General features: G+C 43.6%; 1 protein-coding gene across 1 annotated transcript in view; it reads right to left on the bottom strand.

Moving 5' to 3' along the window:
* GPR180 (G protein-coupled receptor 180) overlaps nucleotides 1–20,311 on the bottom strand; it is a 550,950-nt gene extending 530,639 nt beyond the window's left edge. Inside the window, exon 1 of the mRNA XM_069639768.1 lies at nucleotides 19,504–20,311. Coding sequence (XP_069495869.1) covers nucleotides 19,504–19,639 — 136 coding nt within the window. The 5' untranslated portion in view covers nucleotides 19,640–20,311. The remainder of the gene's footprint in view (nucleotides 1–19,503) is intronic.
* Between the last annotated feature and the right edge of the window lie 1,705 nt (nucleotides 20,312–22,016).

Here is a 22,016-nt window from a genome sequence, read left to right as displayed (position 1 = left end):
TGCAGGGCCCTCTAGAGAAGGGTTCTGCATTCCTTTTTTTTTTTTCTCACTGCAATCCCATGATCCATCAGGAATTACTATGCTGTCGGGGCCGTTATGAAAGCTGTCATCCAAAACATCTGGAGAGCCAAAGGTTGCAGTGCTGTGTTCACTCACTCGTTTTGGAAGGGTCATTAAAGCTAATAGCCTGGTTGATTTCAGGTGTCCATGGAGAAAGCTAGGCCTTTCGGGAGAGGCTGAGCATTTTAAATCGAAGAGTCTTGGGTCCCAAGAACGACAAACCTGACAGTTCAGCTTGGGCCAAGTTGCATACCTAGTGTATAGAGAGTGTATAGAGAGGGGATCCAGCTAGGATCGATGTGATTCAGATCTTTTATTTTCTTGTTGTGTTGGATACTTAGGGGACAGCGTACAGGACCATTAATATATTCAGGTCAGCCATCTCAGCGAGGCATGAGCACAGCAGAGGGACCCCATTTGGGGAATATTTGCTAGTCTTCAGGCTGCTAAAGGGAGTCAAGTACCTGCGTCCTGAAACACCAAGGTACTCCAGTTTATGGGACATTAATTAAGTAATTCAGTTGCTTATATTTTATGGTGGCCAAACAATGTCGAACTGTCCAGGAAAGCCCCGGCAGCCAAGCTGACCACTCGCTTTGGTCTATTTGTTAAGTGATGTCAGACCGCTTGAGGTAACAGCAAGAGCCATTTCCCAGAAGGAGAGACTTTTCAGATTATCAGGCAGTAAAACTAACCTATCTAGCTTTCAATGGTCAGCCTAAACTTAGCCCAGTCAGATGTCTTGAAGGAGAAGAGACAGCAAAAGAGCAGTATATGCCCCCAGATGAGGTGATGCTGCTGATCGCACTGAGGAGACCCTACAAGGCAATATCTTCCACAACCTTAGTCAGATTGGTGAAATCGTGCATGGAATAATCCAGCATAGATATATGCAGTTACTGGGGCCTCTGTTTGAGGAGCTATGGCTTTGAAAGCATTTTGTCTCATGGCTCACCAGGAGGACAAACTCGGAGCTGCAGAGTAGTTGAATACATTGTGTTTTGAAAATATTTACTTTAAGCCAATCGACCCAAAGTCCTCAGTGGGGAGTAGCATTAAAACGAGTATAATAACAGTCTCTTGTCTTGACGCAGAATACAGATTTTCCATATTAACATTGAGGAGCCATGATTCTATTTAAGACATGAAGGTGTAATATTAGCCCACTTGTGCACTCGCTCTACACAAAGGAGTTAAACAACAGAAGCAAGTGCGCTTAGAAGAGGTCAGCAAAGCGCAACCGCTAGCTACTATTCCCTTTGGTTGGACGGGTGGGAATTGAGACTTCTCACCAAGGAGGATTGATGAAAGATACTACGGATCGTGAATTAGTCAACTGTTTCCAGAATCGGATCCTTTTTGAAAGCAGAGTTGAAAAGTTATTAAAATTCTTAATTGGGCAGCAAAACTAAAAAAGGGGGCGGAAGTACAACACAGGAGTAAGACAGATATAAGGCGCCATTGGATCATTATTGGCGAAGAGAGTCCCGTTTCACAATCCCCACTGTGTACTTGAATATGACTACAGTTTAATATCTTCTTACTAGAAAACTAATATTTTTATAGTTCCGATATTATTGGTTTGTATTTTGCCTCTCAAGAAAGTAAATAAAAGAGAGAGCATGATCATTCACTTCCGTAACTTTGATAGAAACATGACTTTCCTTAATTTTAGTATGTACACTTTGTATTCTACATCAAGACACGGAGGCGAAGGATTATGGTTCCGCACAAACTTTACTGTTCGAGCAGTATCATTAAAACAATAACAATAACTCAGAAAGCAAAAACTACAAGTCCCAACAGTTTAAAGTCTTTTCGTAGTTCACCTGTTACTGGATTTTGAAACATGTGACATTAACTACCAATCATCATAGTCTATAGTCCATCCCTATAAATCCAGTCCACTATGATGATTCCTCCTCTTTCTTTGCTGCTTGGGCAGCCAGTTAATCATTACTTACTTTACTTAATGGTAGAATGTGTATGCTTTTCTGTGAATTAATGGCAGTCAGGAGATAGAGAGCGATAACGTGCAGCATTTAATAAGGAATATATCTGCAGAATCTTAAGGATCTTATGTCGATTTCATTTATGCGGGCACGATGGGACTAACCGTTTCGGCGACCGCATGAGGCAGTGACAGAGGAGGCACTACAGTCACGCAAGTACGAGAAGCACAACAGTGACTTATTAAAGTTCCGGTGCTCCTCGTTTACAACTTCCGTGAGGTTTTCAGTGCCCTCAACACAGAGCGTCAGACATTATACACAGTTAAAGAATCATACCCCCTCATCGATCGGATCACTGAGGAGATCAACGATTACAAGAGCGAACGAACAGAGCGTGCAAGGTTTCCCTGGCAACACGAAACAAAGCATGCGAGGGATAGGACAGTGTTAGTCAACGTGGATCGGAGAACAGCGCCACCTAGTGGCTGAAAAAGGCAATTCAGCCCAAAAATAGGTTTGATAGTGTAAACAAGCCTCCACAGCGCTAAATTAATTTGATTCTTCCCTAGAAATATATAAAATATGGGTTCAGGCCCAAAATACCTGGTTCATATAACAGTGGCACACCTGTCTCCACTCAAATACAATAATGTCCAGTTCAAGTGAAGAGGGAAAAGCTCAAGTGAGCCAGAAATGAATACAACCCGGCATGGTTGAAAATATTGCATTAGGCCCTGGGTTACAGTATGGGGCACAGCTCACAGCAGCTGCCGATCATGGAAGACTGGAGTTCTCCAAAGGGATGGAAGAGCTTAGAGGAACAGGTGCTCAAGTAATAGAGAAAGGGGGGGGAGAAAGAAATCCTGCAAGGACAAAAAGGCCAAGGCCCCCACCCCCCCCCCCCAGGCTCGCCACTGAAACAAAAGGGCAAGAGAAAGGCGGCAAGCCAAAAAGACAAAGAGCGCAAATGGCGAGATGAAACCTCCAATAGTTCAGAGGGATCCGATGGGGATGATTGGGGCACTCAATCATCAGAGGAAGAAGTCGAGATTATATCCTCAGAAGAAGAGGAAACTAGTAGAGCTTCCAAGAAAAAGAAAACGGTAGATAAGGAAGAAGAAGCTGGGGAAGAATTTGACCCGGATGCCTCGATACATCCACGTTCCTCAGAATGGGAACCGCGGGCTAAGATAGCGGCATACATAAAGAAAAGGCTCCGAACACTGCTGGCAAAGGAAGCCAGAAATAAACTGAAGGCAGATTGCCCAAGACCACACCTCCCGGAAGGCATTGCAGAGACCCCAGACATTGATGACCGCATGGTCACGTTCATAGGGAGGTACGTCAAAGATATTAAAAAAGGTCTAGATAGGTCCTGGCACTCATGCCAGGACAAAATGCTAGACGTAATTGGGACTATTACCAAAATAATGAAAATGGCAGACTAGGCAACAGAAAAGAATGAGGTGATAAACCCAACTATACTATCGGGTTGGGCTCAGAGAGCAATATGTTTACTGGGCAATGTCAATAGTGGCATCAAGGCGGAAAGAAGGAGATCAATCTTGGTCAGATCGATCCCAAGCTCAGCTAGCTGGCCATATCTGAGGCGGCAGCATCTGCAAATGGGAAACTCTTCGGAGATGCGTTTATAGGAATTGACAACGTTTGGAAATTCATATGCGGCGATTGATAAAGCCCAGGCTTCGTTAAAAGAGTATTCAGCAGACAGGTTTTTGGCAGGGCTGGAAGAGGCAGGGGCCGCTCCGCCAGCCGCTTCGCAAACAACAGTTTCCAAGCCAACAGATACCATTGGAAGCAAGAGGAAAGGAAACCTTACCCGTTTTTCCCATCAAGACGCAGAGGGTGAGGCTGGAGAAACGCAGATAACCAACATCAACCTAACGCAGGTGAGAATGAATGCGCAAGCGCAGATAACACAGAATCAGACTCAGAATCAGGGGAAGAGTAGCGAAGTTTGAAGAAAAATGGCAAATTATTCTACAGAAGCTTGCGTGTTAAGACACCATACAGGGTTTTCAAATAGATTGGTAAAGTGCTCCACGACTAGAGAGATGGCCAAAAGCACTAGTGCTCAGCCCAGCAGACAAAGAATTACTAGACACAGAAATAGGAGAACTAGCACGGTAAGATGCTATAAGGCAGGCTCCTATATGAGGGACAGCTTTATAAACAACATGATCCTAATGAGAGGCCATCACAAAACGAAACCGATAATAAATCTAAGAGAACTAAATGCCTCAGGGAAAGAGGAATCAGAATGATCATTTACCTGGACGACATTTGTATAATGTGCCAGGACGAATTACTGATCAAGGAACAGGTGGAAGTCACGTTAGACCTCCTTCAACAACTAGGGTTTATAATAAACTGGGAAAAATCAAGCCGACAGGCGTAACATAGCTTGGAATTCAAGGAGTATGATCAAATATATACTGGCAGCTACCTCCCTTACGTTATACCTCAATTACATTGCGTGGGCAATTTCAGGAGATCCTGGACTAGGCCAGGATTATTGGAAGAGGCTGAACAGATTATCGATGAAGCCTGGGCACCTGGGACCAGGAAGGCATACAGAACAGGATGGCACAATTGGTGTGTGGAGAGGAACGTTAATCCCACTGGAACAGATGTAGTTCACGTAGCCAATTATCTGGCACAACTAGCAGCTCAGGGCAAAGCATAGAGGACGATCAACACAGCCTGCTCAGCTATTTCTGTGGGACATCCGAGAATAGAGGGGATAATAGTGGGAGAACACCCTGTGATTTGCAGACTTTTGAAAGGAGTTAGAATAATTAGACCACCAAGACAAAAATATGATCAGGTATGGGACGTAGATAAAGTCCTGAGAATGTTTATATCATGGGCAGATAATGACGAACTAACAAGGAAGGCGTTATCAGCCAATTTAGCTATGCTCCTATGTTTATTGTCGTTGAAGAGGGTATTAGACATCAGAGCACTAGAGATCAATAGGAAGACCCCATTCCCTCAGGGAATAACATTTGATATTGTGAAAAGGACCAATACTTGTTTGAGATCTGTATCTTATCAAGCATGACCAGGGAAATGAGACCCCCCTGGGTGGTGAATCAGTTATTCATTGCCATAATTAAACCTTTTTGGGGCAGTAGTGTCAGCCACGCTAGCTAGATGGATTAGATGGGTTATGGCCCAAGCGGGAGTAGATACATATTTCTATGGAGCACACTCAGTGAAAGGAGCAATGGCCTCTAAGGCATTTTAGGCAGCAGCCAGATTAGAAGACATCATGAAGGCAGCAGACTGGTCGAAAGAATCGAAGCTTAAAACATAATATTTTAAGCCAGTGGAAAAAGTGGCAACGACAGTGGTAAGTAAGCTTTGAACAAGCATAATACGAGCCTCTGTGTCTTGACTTTGAATTCAGATTTTCCATATGTATGTTACAGAAAGACATAATATTAGAGACACAGAGGCGAAGGATTATGCAACCCAGTAATCAATGACATACATTGTTAATGAGATGTCTTCTGTGATGATAATGTTAAAATGATATGTTGTCAAAGAGTACCCACCCTTGGAACAGAAGTCTGAAATATTATTTGAGTTTCAGGTTCTATGACGGATAATAAATCAACAAGAACATGATGTCAGGCTAAGGGACCACTTTACAGCGTCAACCGTTTTACAAGAGACCAGACAAAGAAAGAGGAGGAATCAACATTGTGGACTGGATTTATAGGGATGGACTATGATGATTGGTAGTTAAGGGCACATGTTTGAAAGTCCAATAACAGACTTTAAACTGTTGGGACTTGTAGTTTTCGCTGAGTTATTGTTTTAAAGGGAAAGTGCGCTCAAAAATGTTATTGTCCCGATCGTTTGGGCATGTGTTTTTCAGCATACTGTGATCAATCGTAAAAAAACATTCTTACCTTAGTTTTCCTCACTTTTACACATGTGAAAACAACAGGTTGGGCAAGGCCATTTTATGCTAATCTTATCCGTTGATGCATCGCCCTAAGGTCAAGTGCCATCACTAGACGCTTACGCCCCTTTTCACAAAGCCAATGCACGTCTCGTGTCAAGGTTCTTTGTGTGCAAGCTATTGACATGTCTGCATGGAAATGGATGGACGTCTCTTCCCTCAAGTATAAAACGGACCCCTTCTCATCAGACAACATCAGAGTTGTTTTTTCAATCGTTTCTGGGTTTTATTTGGATTACCTGTGACTCGTTTCTGCTCGGTTCAGCTACTTTCTTACCACAAAGCCCATGCGAACAGATACACTAGCACTACTATTGATTTCAATCATTACTTCTGTTTTATTCAAAAATGTGTTGTATAATGGCAACAATACAGTCCTAGCAGTAGGAGCCAGAGTATTCCGAGGAGGAAGTAATTGAAAGAAAAATATGCGGAAACGATGGGGAAATTGAACAATATTTGGGAAGATGAAGCACCAGCATAAGCCTGAGCCTAGTTGCATGGAAGACACCTGGTGTACCTGCAATCGCTGCAAGGTCATGCCAACTGAGGTGGAGAACTGCTGCTGCAAAGAAAACTCTGGCTGCTCGGCCTACATATCAAAAGAAGACACACCACTGCTATGCGTTACCAAGCTGCCTGACTTCAGGGCAGCTTGCCTCACAAGGTCCATGTTGAGGATTATGATGGCGATTATGCACGAACTTCGCGCAACAGTTCGCCCACGCAATCCAAGTAACGAGTAAGTGTACTCTAGGTGTGATGTTATTTTGACCACTGAGACGACTAACATTTCAACAATAATACTTCTCTGTGGCCCAAACATTGTTATGTATTGAATGGGTGTTCACTTATGTAATGTGTCTAAGACTTAAAGCACAAGTTCATTTATCTGTGAAGTAACTTTTATAAAGGCAACTATGCCATAAAATTCAGGATGCATTTTCAAGTAATGCTGGTACACTTCTATGGTAAATCCAATTACAGTATGTACGTTTCTCTTCCACAGATGGTACAAGCTGGTGACCTACCGTTTGTTTACATGGTGGCTTTATGGGAGGCTTGGATTCCGCATTTGACGAGAAATGCCCACCTGGGTCGTTGGAGCCATTCGCGCCAAATTCCCCAATGACAGCAGACAGTACAGGGGATTTTCAAACACTGTGCTGCAACCTGAACTATACTATTTGTAATTTGTTTGTGCCATCAACATCACCAAACTAAAATATAAATGAGCATATACGAATAGTTGTTTCAATTTTTCAGTGAATCAAGAACACGCACACTCGTTTATGAGGGACATGAAAGAATGGTTGGTGCCCTTTCGCGCTCACCTCGTCCGCAACAATCCATCCCCCTCCATTATACGCCACTCTGGTACTGCATGGGTGGGAACGGCCAATGTGCCAAACACCATGTACACTTCAAAAAGGATCTTCTGCACGGTGACCATTGTTCTCATGGCCTCCCCAGACCCAGTGTCTCCAGGCTCCCCTCTTCAAGACCTTGCCCGGCAATCCACATAAGTGTGTCTCCCTTCTGCGGTGTTCCGGGCCTTTTGCGCTCACATCATGCCCATCCACCCCCCGCCCTCCAGTATCAATGTACCAGCATCACTGATGACATTAGGATTAGGGTGCACATTCTAGCATTGGATTGGTGAGGAACCTACGGAACAGTTGATACTATATGGGAAACAAGATGATAATTGGCCGCTCTCTCTCCGTTGCTCTTGACACATGTGGGTCAGCTGGGCTCATCTGTGCGGTATGAAGGTCAGGGCAAGAGAGCACACATCTTTCTAACTAAACTAAACAGCAGGATCTGCTAATGCAGAAATAATGGCACACATAAAATCTTGCATGAATAGGGGTAATCAGGTTGCATGAGCTAATATATTGGCAGTCTAACCATTACCCTTTTGGATTCTCTTTGATACCGCACTCTGCACCCAGGTGCCAACCCCAAAGGTTTGATCTGCCATCTGGTCCGCTTGGGTCCTCATAAAATAGGTTGATGTTTGTTGGGAAAATATATTGCCACACAGGATTAGGGCTGTGGTGGGGGTCCTGGAGTAATCTAGGCGCGGGAGGGTCAGATGGGTATCAGCATGAAAGGAACTGGGGGGGGGGGTCGGAGCTGGTGGGCTCTGGCCTTTCAACAAAGAGATGGATTTTCGGGTCCGGTAGAAAAGATGGCATTGGGACTAGTTCAATATGGTTTCTTATGGCTGAGCTGGTGGCTATTAAAGTATGGGTTGTTTCCAATGGGCTGTGGTGCAACAGAATGCTGGGGGGGGAGGTGGCTACGCCTCCCCCCTTGATTATTACATATAGTATATTGCTAGAGTGACGCAAGGGTGGGGGCAAGGATCGTTTTACCAACAACGGTGGCCATTGTTCTCATGGCCTCCCCAGACCCAGTGTCTCCAGGCTCCCTTCTGCAAGACCCCACAGCTCCCTTCTGCAGTGTTCCGGGCCTTTTGCACTCGCCTCATGCCCATCCATCCCCCCTACAGTATCAATGGCATTTCGCACCTGTAGCCATGCACTCGCAAGGGGCTGGGTAGGTGTGAACGGCCAAGGTGCCAAACACCATGTACACTTCAAAAGGGTTCTTCTGCACAGTGACCATTGTTCTCACAGCCTCCACAGAGCCAGTGTCTCCGGGCTCCCCTCTGCAAGACCCTGCAACAAACACGTCACACATTCATATACACACCCACTTTTCTAATCATTTATAAACACCTTGACATTTTACAGGAGAACATCTCTGTGCGCTGTAAGGTATCTGTTAAACGTGCAACTTGTTCCCCGGATACTTGCTCCCCTGCTTGCTGAATCGGCTTGTTTTTTCATCCAGGTAAGGGCGGTAGGTCACTGATTTACTTCTCTATATTCTATTGCTGATCTCAATTTTTTTTCTATTTGCACCTGTTGTACCAAGCATTGTAATGTTCATTTAGCTCAATGACTTTGCCATTGTCTATGTTTCTAGTATTTTGATCTCGAAAAATAGCACATTGCATCAATGTCCATTGTAATAGAATAGAATCTTTCATGGTTCATGTTTGTAAGCATGTTCCCTTTTGATGCATGAAAGTACATTCAATGGACAAGTACCACGTTACTATTTGCGGTATACCAATCGTTTCTGTAAAACAGTTATCGACGTGTTCATTCGACAAGGTTACACAGGTTTTCCTTCTTTGACTAAAACAAATATTGCATAGGGAGCTGTACTACAATTACATCAATCACATGCATACAGTATTTTTTTTCATTATTTATATGTATTTTTATACAGATCCTACCAATTTATCAAGAATGCCCGCTTGATTGGTTCTCGGTTGCCCTTCTATGAGCCATGCAAAAAGTCTGGGCATGGTCCTGCATGCATTCCGGAAGAATATCGATTTAATAATAAAATGGGTTCAATATTGTGGTTTTCTGGTGGACGAGATAGAAAGTAGAGCCCAGGATGTCTTGAAAGACGTCAGGGCCAATCGATTCCGCATCTGCAGCCAGCACTTTACCGACGATATGTACGAACAATCCAAGTACTCAAAAACACGTCGACCCAGAATTCTTCATAAATTGCTTCCAAATGTAAACCCAACCGAACATATGCACACGCTTCCTCCGGGGAGTCCTACATGATTAATTAACTGTCTTTGTTATGAAGGACGATGGGCTGCATAAATAAGTACTATCTATGATCTCTCAATCTAAATCTGGTAGGGTACTTAAATGGTAACTTCATGAACAGATTTGAGCTTTCTGTGTATATTTACTTCAAAACTGTCTTATTAAAGTTTCCAAAGCAACCAGTTTGTATTGAATTTTTACTATACAACGTTTCACTACAGTACATCGGTCCCCGCTTTCTTGAGCCTCTAATAAATCAAGCAATTATGACCATTATAAAACAATGCCACAGTTCCCTTTAAAAGTCGCATAATGTTTTCGTAATCGGTTGCTTGACATGTCCCTTTTTTTGACTAGAGCACAGTGATGGAAGCACAGACCCTCAAAAGTGACAAAACCATCGACACGTCCAGTGTCCCAATGGTGAGTGCTACCGACATGCACAAAGTGATATTCTCGAGCGTTGTATCTGCCCTCATATCTAATACAACTTTAATTTTCCTTTGTACCACTATATGACAATGCACAGAAAATGAAGGAGCAAGATTCTGCATCAATTTCTTTTCCGGAGTCAACATCAAGTTCACTCACCTATCAAGTAATTTTATTGTACTTGTCCTTTACGAGAATGTGTTATGCTTGCAATTTGATATAAAATGAAAATGGTTATGTGTGTTATCGGTTAGTAACACCAAGTGGCGTGTATGGGTTTCTCCCTATATGTAGCATCGTCTGCATCGGTTTGTCTCAGTTCCATTTTGCTGTTTTCATCCGTACTGAAACAAATACTGTGTTACGGGGGATGCTGGAACTTCGACTAGAATCACTTCCTCGATTGCAACCGGTCCAGAGTATGAGGTATGCATACTTACAGTTCCCTTACAAGAATGAAAGTAAATCCTACAAAGTATTTTATTAGAGAGGGAAATGCATGCGACTGTGCACGGTTTCAAACTTTTCTGATTTCGGTTTGAACTTTACACTTCCTCCATAAGGCAGAATACATTTTTAAGAAGTTTGAGGGCAACATTACAGTCAGCATGTTTGCCACAGTGATCTTTAATCAAGTACATGTGACATCTCGAAAAGGCTATCAGGTGAAATCTGAAATGTATATTATGACTAAATAACGTACACTGTATTCGAGGCTATGCGTGTAAGTGCTCTGTGTGAAGAAAGATTTTATTTTCCAGTATGATAGACATTTTCTTTTTCTTAATGAATATTTGATTCAATCTGTTGAATTAGAAGGGGAGGCACATGGACCAGAAGAGAATCCCACCGTTTCAAAGAAAATCAAGAAAACAAGGGTAACAAACTTTGTAGAAGTGTTTAGACTGGTGTTTTATTCAAATGTTGTTTTTTTTAAGTGGTATGTGCTGTTTCTGTGCTATACAATGACCATGTGTTTCAACACATCTCTTAGAAGCCCAAAAGGAAGAGTAGTATAAAGACACAGACAACAAATGAAACCAAAGCTGTTGCTTGTCAAACAGATTTCACAATGGAGCAACTAATATTTGAGGTGCAACATAGTCCAGTCAATAAGCAGACTCGTGATGCTTATGACCAGTGGCCAGAAACTGAATGGAATGTGATCGGCGAACCATGCAAAGTGTCCATGGACCATTGCTACCATGTGACAACTCGACAAGATGAAACTGAATACAATGAAGAAGCATTGCAATTCCTCGCAAACCCCTTGACACAATCTACACCCGCAAAAATGTTCCACCCAAGAAACATCCGATTTTAACCGTTTCTCCAATTTGTGTGCAATTATCACTACCTGAACAACAGAGACTGAAGCTTCATTGCAATTGACCAAGGAACTTGCTAAAGATCTCAACTTCAGTTTGCCTAGTACGGGCGATTTGTCCACCACAGTCGTGTCATAAACCACGTTCATGCAGGACGACTGGCTATTAAAAAGGAGCAAAATTACATTATATTGGACAGCTGCCTGCTAGAGATTGTACAGATGCTGAAATGTGGCCATACATTGAGGGGGGAACATATGCAGGGAGCCATTGGTGAATGTGTCTCGTATATTACAAGGCACTAACCTGAAAATCCAAGCCAGCTGTGTCCACCTCTATAATACATTTTCATGGTCCACTCAACCGATGCTGGGCAAAGTGCCCGCTGGAAATCTACTATGTTTATTGAATTTATATAGCGCTTTAAGCCAAAGCGCTTTACAGTATAACAACAGGTACAAAAGTGAGAGAAACCTATATACAAGCATGAACAGGTAATTAGAACAATAAGTAGAACTATTTACAAGGGGGGGGATAGGGTAGAGGAGGGGGTAGAAGAAGGGAGTAACGGTGTAGGATTTGAGGTAGGGGAAGGGGAAGCATTTATACAAGCATGAGCACGTCATTCGAAAAATAAGTAGAACTATTTACAAGGGTGGAGGGAGGGTGGGGATAGGTTAGAAGAGGGGGTAGGAGAAGGGAGTTACGGTGTAGGATTTGAGGTGGGGGGGTGGACGGGGGGAGGGGAAGGGAGAGTGATCTGGTGTCCTCATTGCCTTTAAGTAGTATGTGTTACTAATTTAAGGTCAGAGGGGAAGGAGAGAGGATGGGGGAAAGGAGGGGGGCAAGGGAAGAGAAGTCAGGAGGGAGTGTAGAAGATGAGCTTTCAGGGAGTGGCGGAAGGATGAGTAGGTAGGGGTGAAGCGGATGGAGAGCGGGATGGGAGTTCCAGTGTAGGGGGGCCAAGAGTTGGAAGGAGCGGAAGCATGAGGAGGCACTTGGGGCTGGGGGTACAGTGAGGAGGTAGAGGTTTGCTGAGCGGAGAGAGCGGGAGGGGGGGGGGGAGTAAAATGAGAGAAGGGAGGAAAGGAAGGGGAGCGCTAGGTCATGGAGAGATTTGTAGACAAGACAGAGGAATTGAAATTTCAGTTGTGAGAGGAAGGGAAGCCAGCCAAGTTGAGTGAGAGAGGATGAAATAGAGTCTTGAGGGCCGAGGAGGCATAGAGTACGGATAGAGGAGTGGTAGATGGATTTTAGGGGAGTTAGGCGAGAGACAGGGAGTCCTAAGAGGAGAGAGGAGCAGTAGAAGAGGCGGGAGAAAATGAGGGAGGAGATTAGGAGTTTGGAAGCATGGAATGTGAGAGAGGTGCGGATCTTGCGGATGTTATAGAGGTGGTACCGATAGGCTCGAGAGGTTAGAGAGATGTGGTTGGAGAAGGAGAGAGAGGAGTCGAGGTGGAGGCCGAGATTGCGGGCATGGGAAGATATGGGGAGGTTGGAAGGTGGAAAGTGGATGAAGGGAGGGGGAGAAGGGGAGAGAGTATTAGGAGGGAAGAAAAGCACCTCAATCTTGTCAGTGTTGAGGGAAAGAAAGTGGGATGACATCCAATCTTTTATGGCCGTGAGGCAGGAAGAAAGAGTGAGGTGGAGGTCAGATGTGAAGGAAGAGAAGGAAAGAAAGAGTTGGGTGTCATCAACATAGAAGTGGTGGGAAATGCCGAAAGAAGAAATGACTGGGGAGAGAAGGGAGGTATGGAGAGAGAAAAGAAAGGGTCCCAGCACGGAACCGAGGGACGCCATAGTTCAGGGGGAGGCTGGAGGAGGTGCAGTCGCCCCAGGAGACAGTGAAGGATCGATTGGAGAGGTAAGAGGTGAGCCAGGAGAGAACAGAGTCTTTGAAGCCAAAGGAGGACAGAGTGCTAAGAAGTAAGGGGTGATCTATGTTACGCAGCTTTACTTTTTAGCGGGTCTACTCAGTAAGGTTTCTGTCAATTTGTGGGCGTTGAGTTCCTTTCTTAAACTCAGTATTACAAATATCAAAGGGAATTCTTATACCCCGCTATTAGTCAAGCATGGAAAATTGAACAGATGTCAATCGAAAGCACATTCGCTGGCAAACGTTTCTGGCTAGCTGGCAACGGACAGTGTGACAGCCCAGGATTTTCAGCAAAGTACTGCACATACCACTTTCAAGATATGGACAGTAAATAAATTGGGAGTTCTTAGATAGTGCAGGTATCCGAATGTACATCTTCTGTGGCCTTGGAGAAACATGGTTTCATCAAATCCATCGAACATATTCAATCGAGGGGAATGCAAATAGACCTGATAGCGACTAACAGGCATGTTTCGATTGCCAAGGCCATGCGAGAGCAGTTTCCACACATTCGTCTTCAATTCGATCTATGGCATGTTGCCAAATCAGTCAATAAAAAAATTACAGCTTCTGGTAGAAAAAAAGGGGTCGGAAAACATTTTAAAGTGGTGTCAGTCTATTAGCAACCATCTTTGGTGGAGCGCCAAAACTTGTGATGTGTCTGTAGAAATTCCACTTGAAAAATGGCGTTCATTGATGCACCATTGTTCCAACGTACACTCATGGACAGAAAACCAACATTTTCACGAATGTGCACATGGACCTTTTATCGAAGGAGCAGGGACGCAAGAAGAAGTGGTTGGTGCCATGTTCCCCCCCACACAAAGCTCTTGAGAAGATGGTGTACGATAAAACGCTGTCAAGAGACCTGAAAGGACTGACAGAATTCTGTCATACCGGAGATTTTTAGGTGTTGCACAATATGTGCCTAAAGTACAGGACCAAAAGGTTGCATTTCAGCATAGATGGTATGGAGGCCAGAACAAGACTAGCTGTACTTGCGCACAACAGAACAATACTAGCTGTACTTGCGCACAATGAGAATGTTGGGAGGGAACAAGCGAAACTGCTGGAAACTTCGGGATGCTTTGTTACCTCATGACCTTTACAAAATAAAGCAAACAATAGGTGGCCAGGCCAATATACCAGGAAATGGAATTCGACAAACATTTGAAATTGAATGTGTTGGCCATGCATACCCATGGAATCGAGCCTGAATTTGTTCCTAGGATACATACAGTGCGACAAAAAATTAGAAGCAAGCCAGGTCCACCAAAAGAGGAACGTGTAGAAAAGTTGAGTTAAAGATTAAAGTAATTAGTAGCTGTCTTCTTAATCTGTTCACAATAACACTTTTGATATGTTCCCCAAAGTTTGTACATTGTACATCAAAAATGTAATGCTATTACACTCAATTTCAATGCTATAAAAACATATTAAAGAGTATTTCGTTATGCAGATTAAATATGGTGTATGATTCATTAAAGTAGATCTTTTACCTTCCCTTCATTGATATTACTGTTCCTCGATCGATGAGACACATGTCTGTGGTTGCTATTGGTGATATATTTGAAAATACAGTTGTCCTAGCACATGTGCTGCACTGCCCATTTGGGTTGCTGAAATAGTGATGGGCAAATGCTATTTGCCATCAGTCAATGGTACACTGAAGCTTGCTGTCTGTCAAACCCTCTTCTAGACCCAAACCACATATGCAGTGTTTGGCACTGGCATTGAAGGCCTATGGTGGGTAAGATTTTCATAGCAATGATCATTCGGCTGACCTGCGTCAACCCCATAACTTCCAGAACGTTGTGCTTGAAACACTTGTGTATAGGCGCGTTATAAATGCCATATCATATCATAATGTTGTGCTTTAGCTGTGTATTATTTTTTCAAACACCTTGGTGAGTGTGCACCTTTTTACACAGTCGGAGACTATTTCAGTCTTTTGATGTGGGTGTGTTTTTGGGTTCTCCATAGCGCTACGTGGCTAACCATAGAGTCCAAAATGTCATTTTCCAATGTATCCTCTTTGTTAACTTTTTGGGAATAAGTGCCTGTTGTTGCTAGGTTGCCATACAGTGCGACTCTGTGTTTTGCTTTGCATGCGCCCCTCCCGGTGTCCTTCCCTAGTGTTTTTCCCAGCCCCCTCCAACACAATTCCTCTGCTTTCCTTTCCCTACCAACTCTATGGTGCTCTCTGTCTCTCCTATCTTTTCTAACTGTTTCTCTATCGACTACCCTGCTCTACTCACTGAATCTGGTAGGAAGACGTTTAAGAATGACATCCTGGTCTCCAACCCAGTACTCCCCAACGCTGATACCTATACCAGTGCTTCCTCCGGGCAATCCCACACTGACATCCTCTTTGTCGCTCCCTCGCTACACCTATGGACTCTACATATGGTCTCTGTGCTCTTTCCTTATGGCCTAGTAAGTTCTTTGTCTGTCTTCCCTCTGCCTCCCCTCCCTTGCCTCGTTGCGCTTTGAAGCACTTGTGCATATGTGTGTTATGAATGCCATACCATATCATTATATGATATTGTGGTCTGCTTTGGACAGACACAAAAGGAATCTTAGGTTACACCAAGCTTTCAGTGCCTTGTAGTATCGGTTTTACTTACCTTGATAACTGTTGTCCAAAACTAATTTGAAGTCATGGCTTTCCCTACTCAGTGAAATGAAAAGCAACTGTCATTGAATATTACACCCTAAGGACCAACTCTCCTACAATGACAGTTATCCAGAATACAATTCATAGTTTATACCGTGCCAATTATAGACTATGTGATTTCTTGCTGAGATTCACAGTACAATGGATAGTCTACCGAAGGAATTCGATGTTGGCTGGGTTGGCCTGCACTCAGCTGCTGTTTTCAGATTTCTAAAACTGAAACACCATAATGGAATAATGGGAACTAATTCTTCATCGCCTCAGGCCCCTTCCTGACTTGCTATGGGATTCCCAAGAAGATGCGCTTTTCGATTGAACGTCGTGATTGCATGCCTTCGCGCACTACTGCAATGTTGAGCACAAGGCTACAGACTTCTCAGGACCGCATTTGAAATTCATGGAACGACTCTGAAAAATTGTCTAACGCCAGTCCACGCTTACCCTATGCACACGCCCGGCCGATTGTCACAAGGCCTAGTCGGATCATGAATACAACTAAGTTGGTATGGGCAAGCAAAGTAACCTGTCTCGCTTGAACGTAGACAGGGCTGCCTCTCTGGTGGGATAGTGTGAACGGCTGTCCCCCGTTACGTTCACAACATAATGAATACAAACCTCTCGGGAAAGAAGCAAAGAGATAGCTTGCAGGGTTTAACAAGTTTAACTTTATTCCGAAATGAAAAAATAATCATCAAAAGGTGGCTGCTCTTCATGAACGTTGAGACTCCAGAATTTATGATTTTGCCCATGGAAAGGCCACAGCATTGTGAATTACATCATATTTAGGTCCATAACCTGCACTAGTGATGGGTAAGACAGTATTCAAGATCTTGCGGCACTGGTGGATGCCAGCCAACAATTGGTTTATTTTTCATGGGTTTTTCGAATGCCACGTGGGTCGGCTGTGCTCATGGCTCCATAGAGTGAAGGTCACTGCGTGGGATGATGCTTGTAGGGGATAGAAGAAATGAATCCATTCACACTGCCGCGTTTTGTCCGGTATGTTTTAATATTGTGGCATTCTTTCACAAAAATAAAGCCTACCACGCATACACGCTGAAAACAAGCTTCAATTGTTATGTGACCTTGGATGAAAGGGAGAAATCGCCAGGCTAGAAGGACAGAAGCTGTGGAATACCCACAAAAATGTGAACGTTTACTGTGTTGAAAGTGGACATTGAACATTTAGTTTCAATTTATGCAAACCGTTGTGCAGCACGGACACTGCGTGTTACGCCAAGAGAATGGAACAACCAAACATAATGTAAGTTGAACTATACATAATATTTTTGCAATTAAAAAAATGGGAAATTGTTCTGTTTGCATATGGGAGAATTCAGTGACGTGCCAAAATACAATTTGACGTAAATAGTGGACAGAATGCGTTGTTCTGTATTCCGCGCCATATTAAAAAAAACAAATGAGCCACACTCATGGTTTCTTTATGTCTACTAATAATAGTTATTTGTGTTTAGTTTAAGTAGGAATGAGTAAAGGTTTGGATTTTTGGCCGGTATTGGTTACTGACATTGTTATGGGTTGTTAGTTGGAGCATATTGTGACGATTATTCATCGATGACCCAAAACCATGACCTGTTTGCAGGTTAGTGATATCTAAACCACTTAGTGCCATGGAATATCACAGTGTGCTATCAACATTACATTATTAGACGTGAAGAGGGCAGAACATTTTCCAAAGGTTCTTGGTTCACTTTTCGATAGCTAATATTCCCAGTTCCGTTACAATGCCATCTGTCTGTTGTTCCATTTCGGCGTCAGTTTTTCCATGCCTTTGGGAGATATACCGACTTCACAACGCTAACCTTTCATGCACATCGTAGTGTACTATAGTCCCCCACATTGTCTTTGTGTGTTCATTGTTTGTGGTCATTATTCGGTTTCGTCCGTTGCAGAGTTAGAGGATAAATTTGAATAAAGAACGGATACTAAAATATATTTTTATTCTGTTATCTACACAGATATATTGTACCGTTCTGCGAATGCCCTCGTTTTCAGCTGCTGTGGGATGGCTTTTTCCATCAGCAATGGCAGATGCGTCTAAATGCCTCAATCTGCATTACCATCATGTGGGACGATAGACCGGGACCGATATGCCCTTTGGCAGTACCAGCAACAAGTAGCAACCTGTCATCGTTTACAGTGTAGCAAGAAGCTGATGCGTAGAATACACATCTTCTCCGGAAAGGAACACCTTGTGCGTCGAGCCTAAGGACACACAACTATTGGTGGTTCATCGCAATCACTGGATCATGATAATGTGGTTTTTGGAGCGTTCTGTGCTAAATAAAAGCACTTGCGAAATTGCAGATTGCTAGTGTTTTCTTTAAAAGAATTGTTTTCGAATCCAATTTGGGACGTGCTGTGAAAGGATGTTTGTGTTGATTCTACTTCAACTGACGTCATTATGACGTGGGTGAGGAGTGGGCACATTTGGCTACACTTCCCAATAACGTCGTGAAAATAGGTGGAGCATATCATTTGGATTAGTGATGTCAGCTTCAGTGGCGGGTGATATGATTTACTGATGCGAGGGGGCTCGAACCTAGGACGATGGATCAACGGATAAGATTAGCACAAGATGGCTGCGCCCAACCCATTGTTTTCACATGTGTAACAGTGAGGAAAACTAAGGTAAAATGCATAGGAAAGTTACGATTGATCACATTATGCGGAAAAACACATGCCCGAACAATCGGGACGGTAACATTTTTCAGGGCACTTTCCCTTTAATGATGCTGCTCGAACAGTAACGTTTGTGGGAAGGCATCATCCTTCGCCTCCGTGTCTTTAATAGAATTATGACTTTCTGTAACGTATGTATGGGAAATCTGAATTTTCTGGTACAGTATGTATGGAAAATCTGAATTTTCTGGTACAAATGTCATGTTAGTTTACATTCTTAATAAATACATCCCCAAATTCAGATTACACCTGTTACACGTTCATATAACATCTTGTTTGTGCTAATGCTGTTCCCTAAAACAATTGATTATAAAAAAAAGCATACAACCATTTGTATACAGAAAACATACAGCAACTCCAGCTCACACAATGCATGCAACTGACATGACTTTCTGTATAAACTGACGTCAAACTGGCAGTAAGAAATATTTAGTTTCAATCAATCTCATTATGGTTTGCAAAAAAAGGAGCCCATGCCAATCACACTAGAATTGTATTCGATCAGCTGATTAAAATAGTGTAATTGCTAACACTGTCAACCTCACATGCTAAAAATAGAAAATATGTGCGTATACAAACACCTACAAATTACTCAGGCAAGTGAGTAAGCATGAGATTGTACAGTTCCAGCAGCAACTACTTAGTCTATACTTTGAAAGCAAAGAAGGGGTTGATGCAAGGTGGTATGTACACTTAAAAAAGCAATAACACAATAGATACATGTTCATCATACTAGGGTGTTTTGCATTGCAGTTCGACCTCTCCTGCGATGTCATGCTATAATGTACTGTATTGTGACTCACTGCTCACATTACACTCTGGCACTGTACCTACCATGGAAGATGAAAGAAACCAGCAGCTGCCCACCTCTCGACACTGCTGGGAAGTTGCCCTGCAGGGTCTTACACACACTGGGCTGGGACAGGAGGTAGCAGCACACAGCCAGCAATACGAAGGCAAACGGGTGCATCTTAATGCCAGTGCACTGCTCCAACGTTAAAAAACGTAATCCAATTTGGCTACCCAACTCCCACAAGACCCGCCCTTTCCAGCGACCAACAGCTGCAATCTTTAAAAAAAAAAAAAAAGAGAGAGACCGGTCACCAAGAAAATTACCAACATGGAAGAAGGACACTTTTAGAAAGAGCTTGGCTTCACGCGAAAAATTCGTTCGGTCTGTTGTATTTTACGTTGATGAAAGAACACTATTCGGGTAATAGTATATTACGTTTTCAACTTGCAAACAGCCCCGTAAGCAACATTTTCGTATTTTCAGACGGAAACATTAGCACGTTTGTAGCGTAAGAATCTTCAAAAGGAAGATTCTCACTATACGAAAGACTGGTATTCTCAAACCTCCGATATTGTTATTATCGAGGTGAACAGGAACGAACGATCGTCGAAACAAGAGATCCTCATTCTTCAAAATGGTGAACATATTTGTCAAGCGTCCCCAGAGCCAGCAGTTGAACGCTTGCTTGGTAGTTTATGTTCATCTATATTTGGCCGGTGTCTTTGCCTCTGACGGTGCTTCGTATTGCTTCCTTTTCTCAAAACTTGAAAAATAAGTAGTAGTCTCTTCTTCCCATGTTCAATGTTTTAATCTGCCCGTTTAATCAAGAGTCCTTCCTTTGTGTTTTACAAGGGGCTTGCCATGGCTAAATCCACGTGGCCGAGAAAACGACAACCTGTCGTTAATCGAAACAATGAACCAATTAGAACGCAGTATTCTGAAAGCCGGTCCACCAATGATTGCACTGTTTGAGGATAAACCCCCTAACACTCCGGTGTTATGTAATATTTGGTATCACGTATTCGAAAGGTATCCCCTGGTCTTTGGTTGTTTTCGTAGCCGAACGTAGCAAGCTGCAAACCGAGCTGCAACCTTCATTTACCAGCTTCCAGTGTGCAAGGTAGAACGCGAAATTAGCATTTTTAACAATATATTTGACAGCTTTGTGCAAATGGGACCTCTTTTTCCAATAAAACAAAGATGATTTTGAAAGTTGTACAATAAAATAAGGAGGTGTATCTGCCAAGCGGGCAATGGCATCCCAACGTTCCATATTGGAATGCATAGCTCTCAACTCACACGCTTTTGGCGGGTGTCACCCGCCTTCTAAACAGCTGACTCACCCGCCAAGCCTCCTGCATGCCCATTCATTTCAATGGGCCTCTCACCCGCCAAAAATAAAATCGGGTGTTTTCACCCGCCTTTGTGACACAAATGGTTGAGAGCTATGGGAATATCATAGCTTGCGCACCTAGTTGTGACAGTTGGAAGTTGGTGCTTGTGGCGGCCTGCCCCTTGGCTTCCAGGCAGGCCACACCAAAGGCCGGGGCCTCCCGGCAAACAATAAATCAGCGAACACGCAGATGGCGGATCGCAGGGGGCACCCTGCCAGATCTGGAGCGCCGGATGATAGCACAGCAGCTTCAGCTCTAGTGGCAGACACCCAGGCTGAGGCTTATCAACAGGCCGCGGTCACATGGCAAGACGAACAATAATTAAAAAAGACGTAGACAGAGTTGCCGCTTCCTGGGGCTCTGGTGCAGAACCCTGCTAACGCAGAGGGCGCACACGTACTCGTGAGAGCTGTAACCCTCCTCCACGCCTTCCTTTTTCTTTTCTCATGAGAGTTACCGCCACCTGGCCCTGGAGTGGCAACAGCATGTTCGGTTCATGCTGGCGTGGGGCCTGCTCCTGTGTGGTGAACATGGGCAGCCACGCCCTGTCTTCAATGTGCATGATGTTGCTCCTACACAGAGTCTGCAGCCAGCACCCTCTTCCATTGTGCCGGTGTAACGTCATTTTTTGCTATCTGTCAGAAAATCTGATGGGAATTGTAATGTCATTTTTACTACCCGTCAGAAAATCCTACCGACAGCAGGCACATTTGACAGTCCACGCAGAGGTAAGAAAATGTGACGGGGTAGGAAAATCTGACACCCTGTCATGCCATTTTTTGCTACCCGTCAGAAAATCCTACCGACAGTAGGCACATTTGACAATCCGCGCAGAGGTAGGAAAATGTGAAGGGGTAGTAAAATCTGACACCATGTCATGTCATTTTTTGCTACCCGTCAGAAAATCCTACCGACAGCAAGCACATTTGACAATCCACGCAGAGGTAGGGAAATGTGACAGCTTTTCATATCATTTTTTGCTATCAGTCAGATAATCCTACCGACAGCAGGCACATTTGACAATCCATGCCGAGGTAGGATAATGTGACAGGGTAGGAAAATCTGACACCCTGTCATGTCATTTTTTGCTACCCGTCAGAAAATCCTACCGACAGCAAGCACATTTGACAATCCACGTAGAGGTAGGAAAATGTGAAGGG

Source organism: Ambystoma mexicanum, chromosome 7q (assembly GCF_040938575.1).
Source record: "Ambystoma mexicanum isolate Mex_15411 chromosome 7q, UKY_AmexF1_1, whole genome shotgun sequence".
In the NCBI taxonomy this organism is placed as follows: Eukaryota; Metazoa; Chordata; class Amphibia; order Caudata; family Ambystomatidae; genus Ambystoma; species Ambystoma mexicanum.
This window is presented reverse-complemented; position numbering and strand designations above follow the sequence as displayed.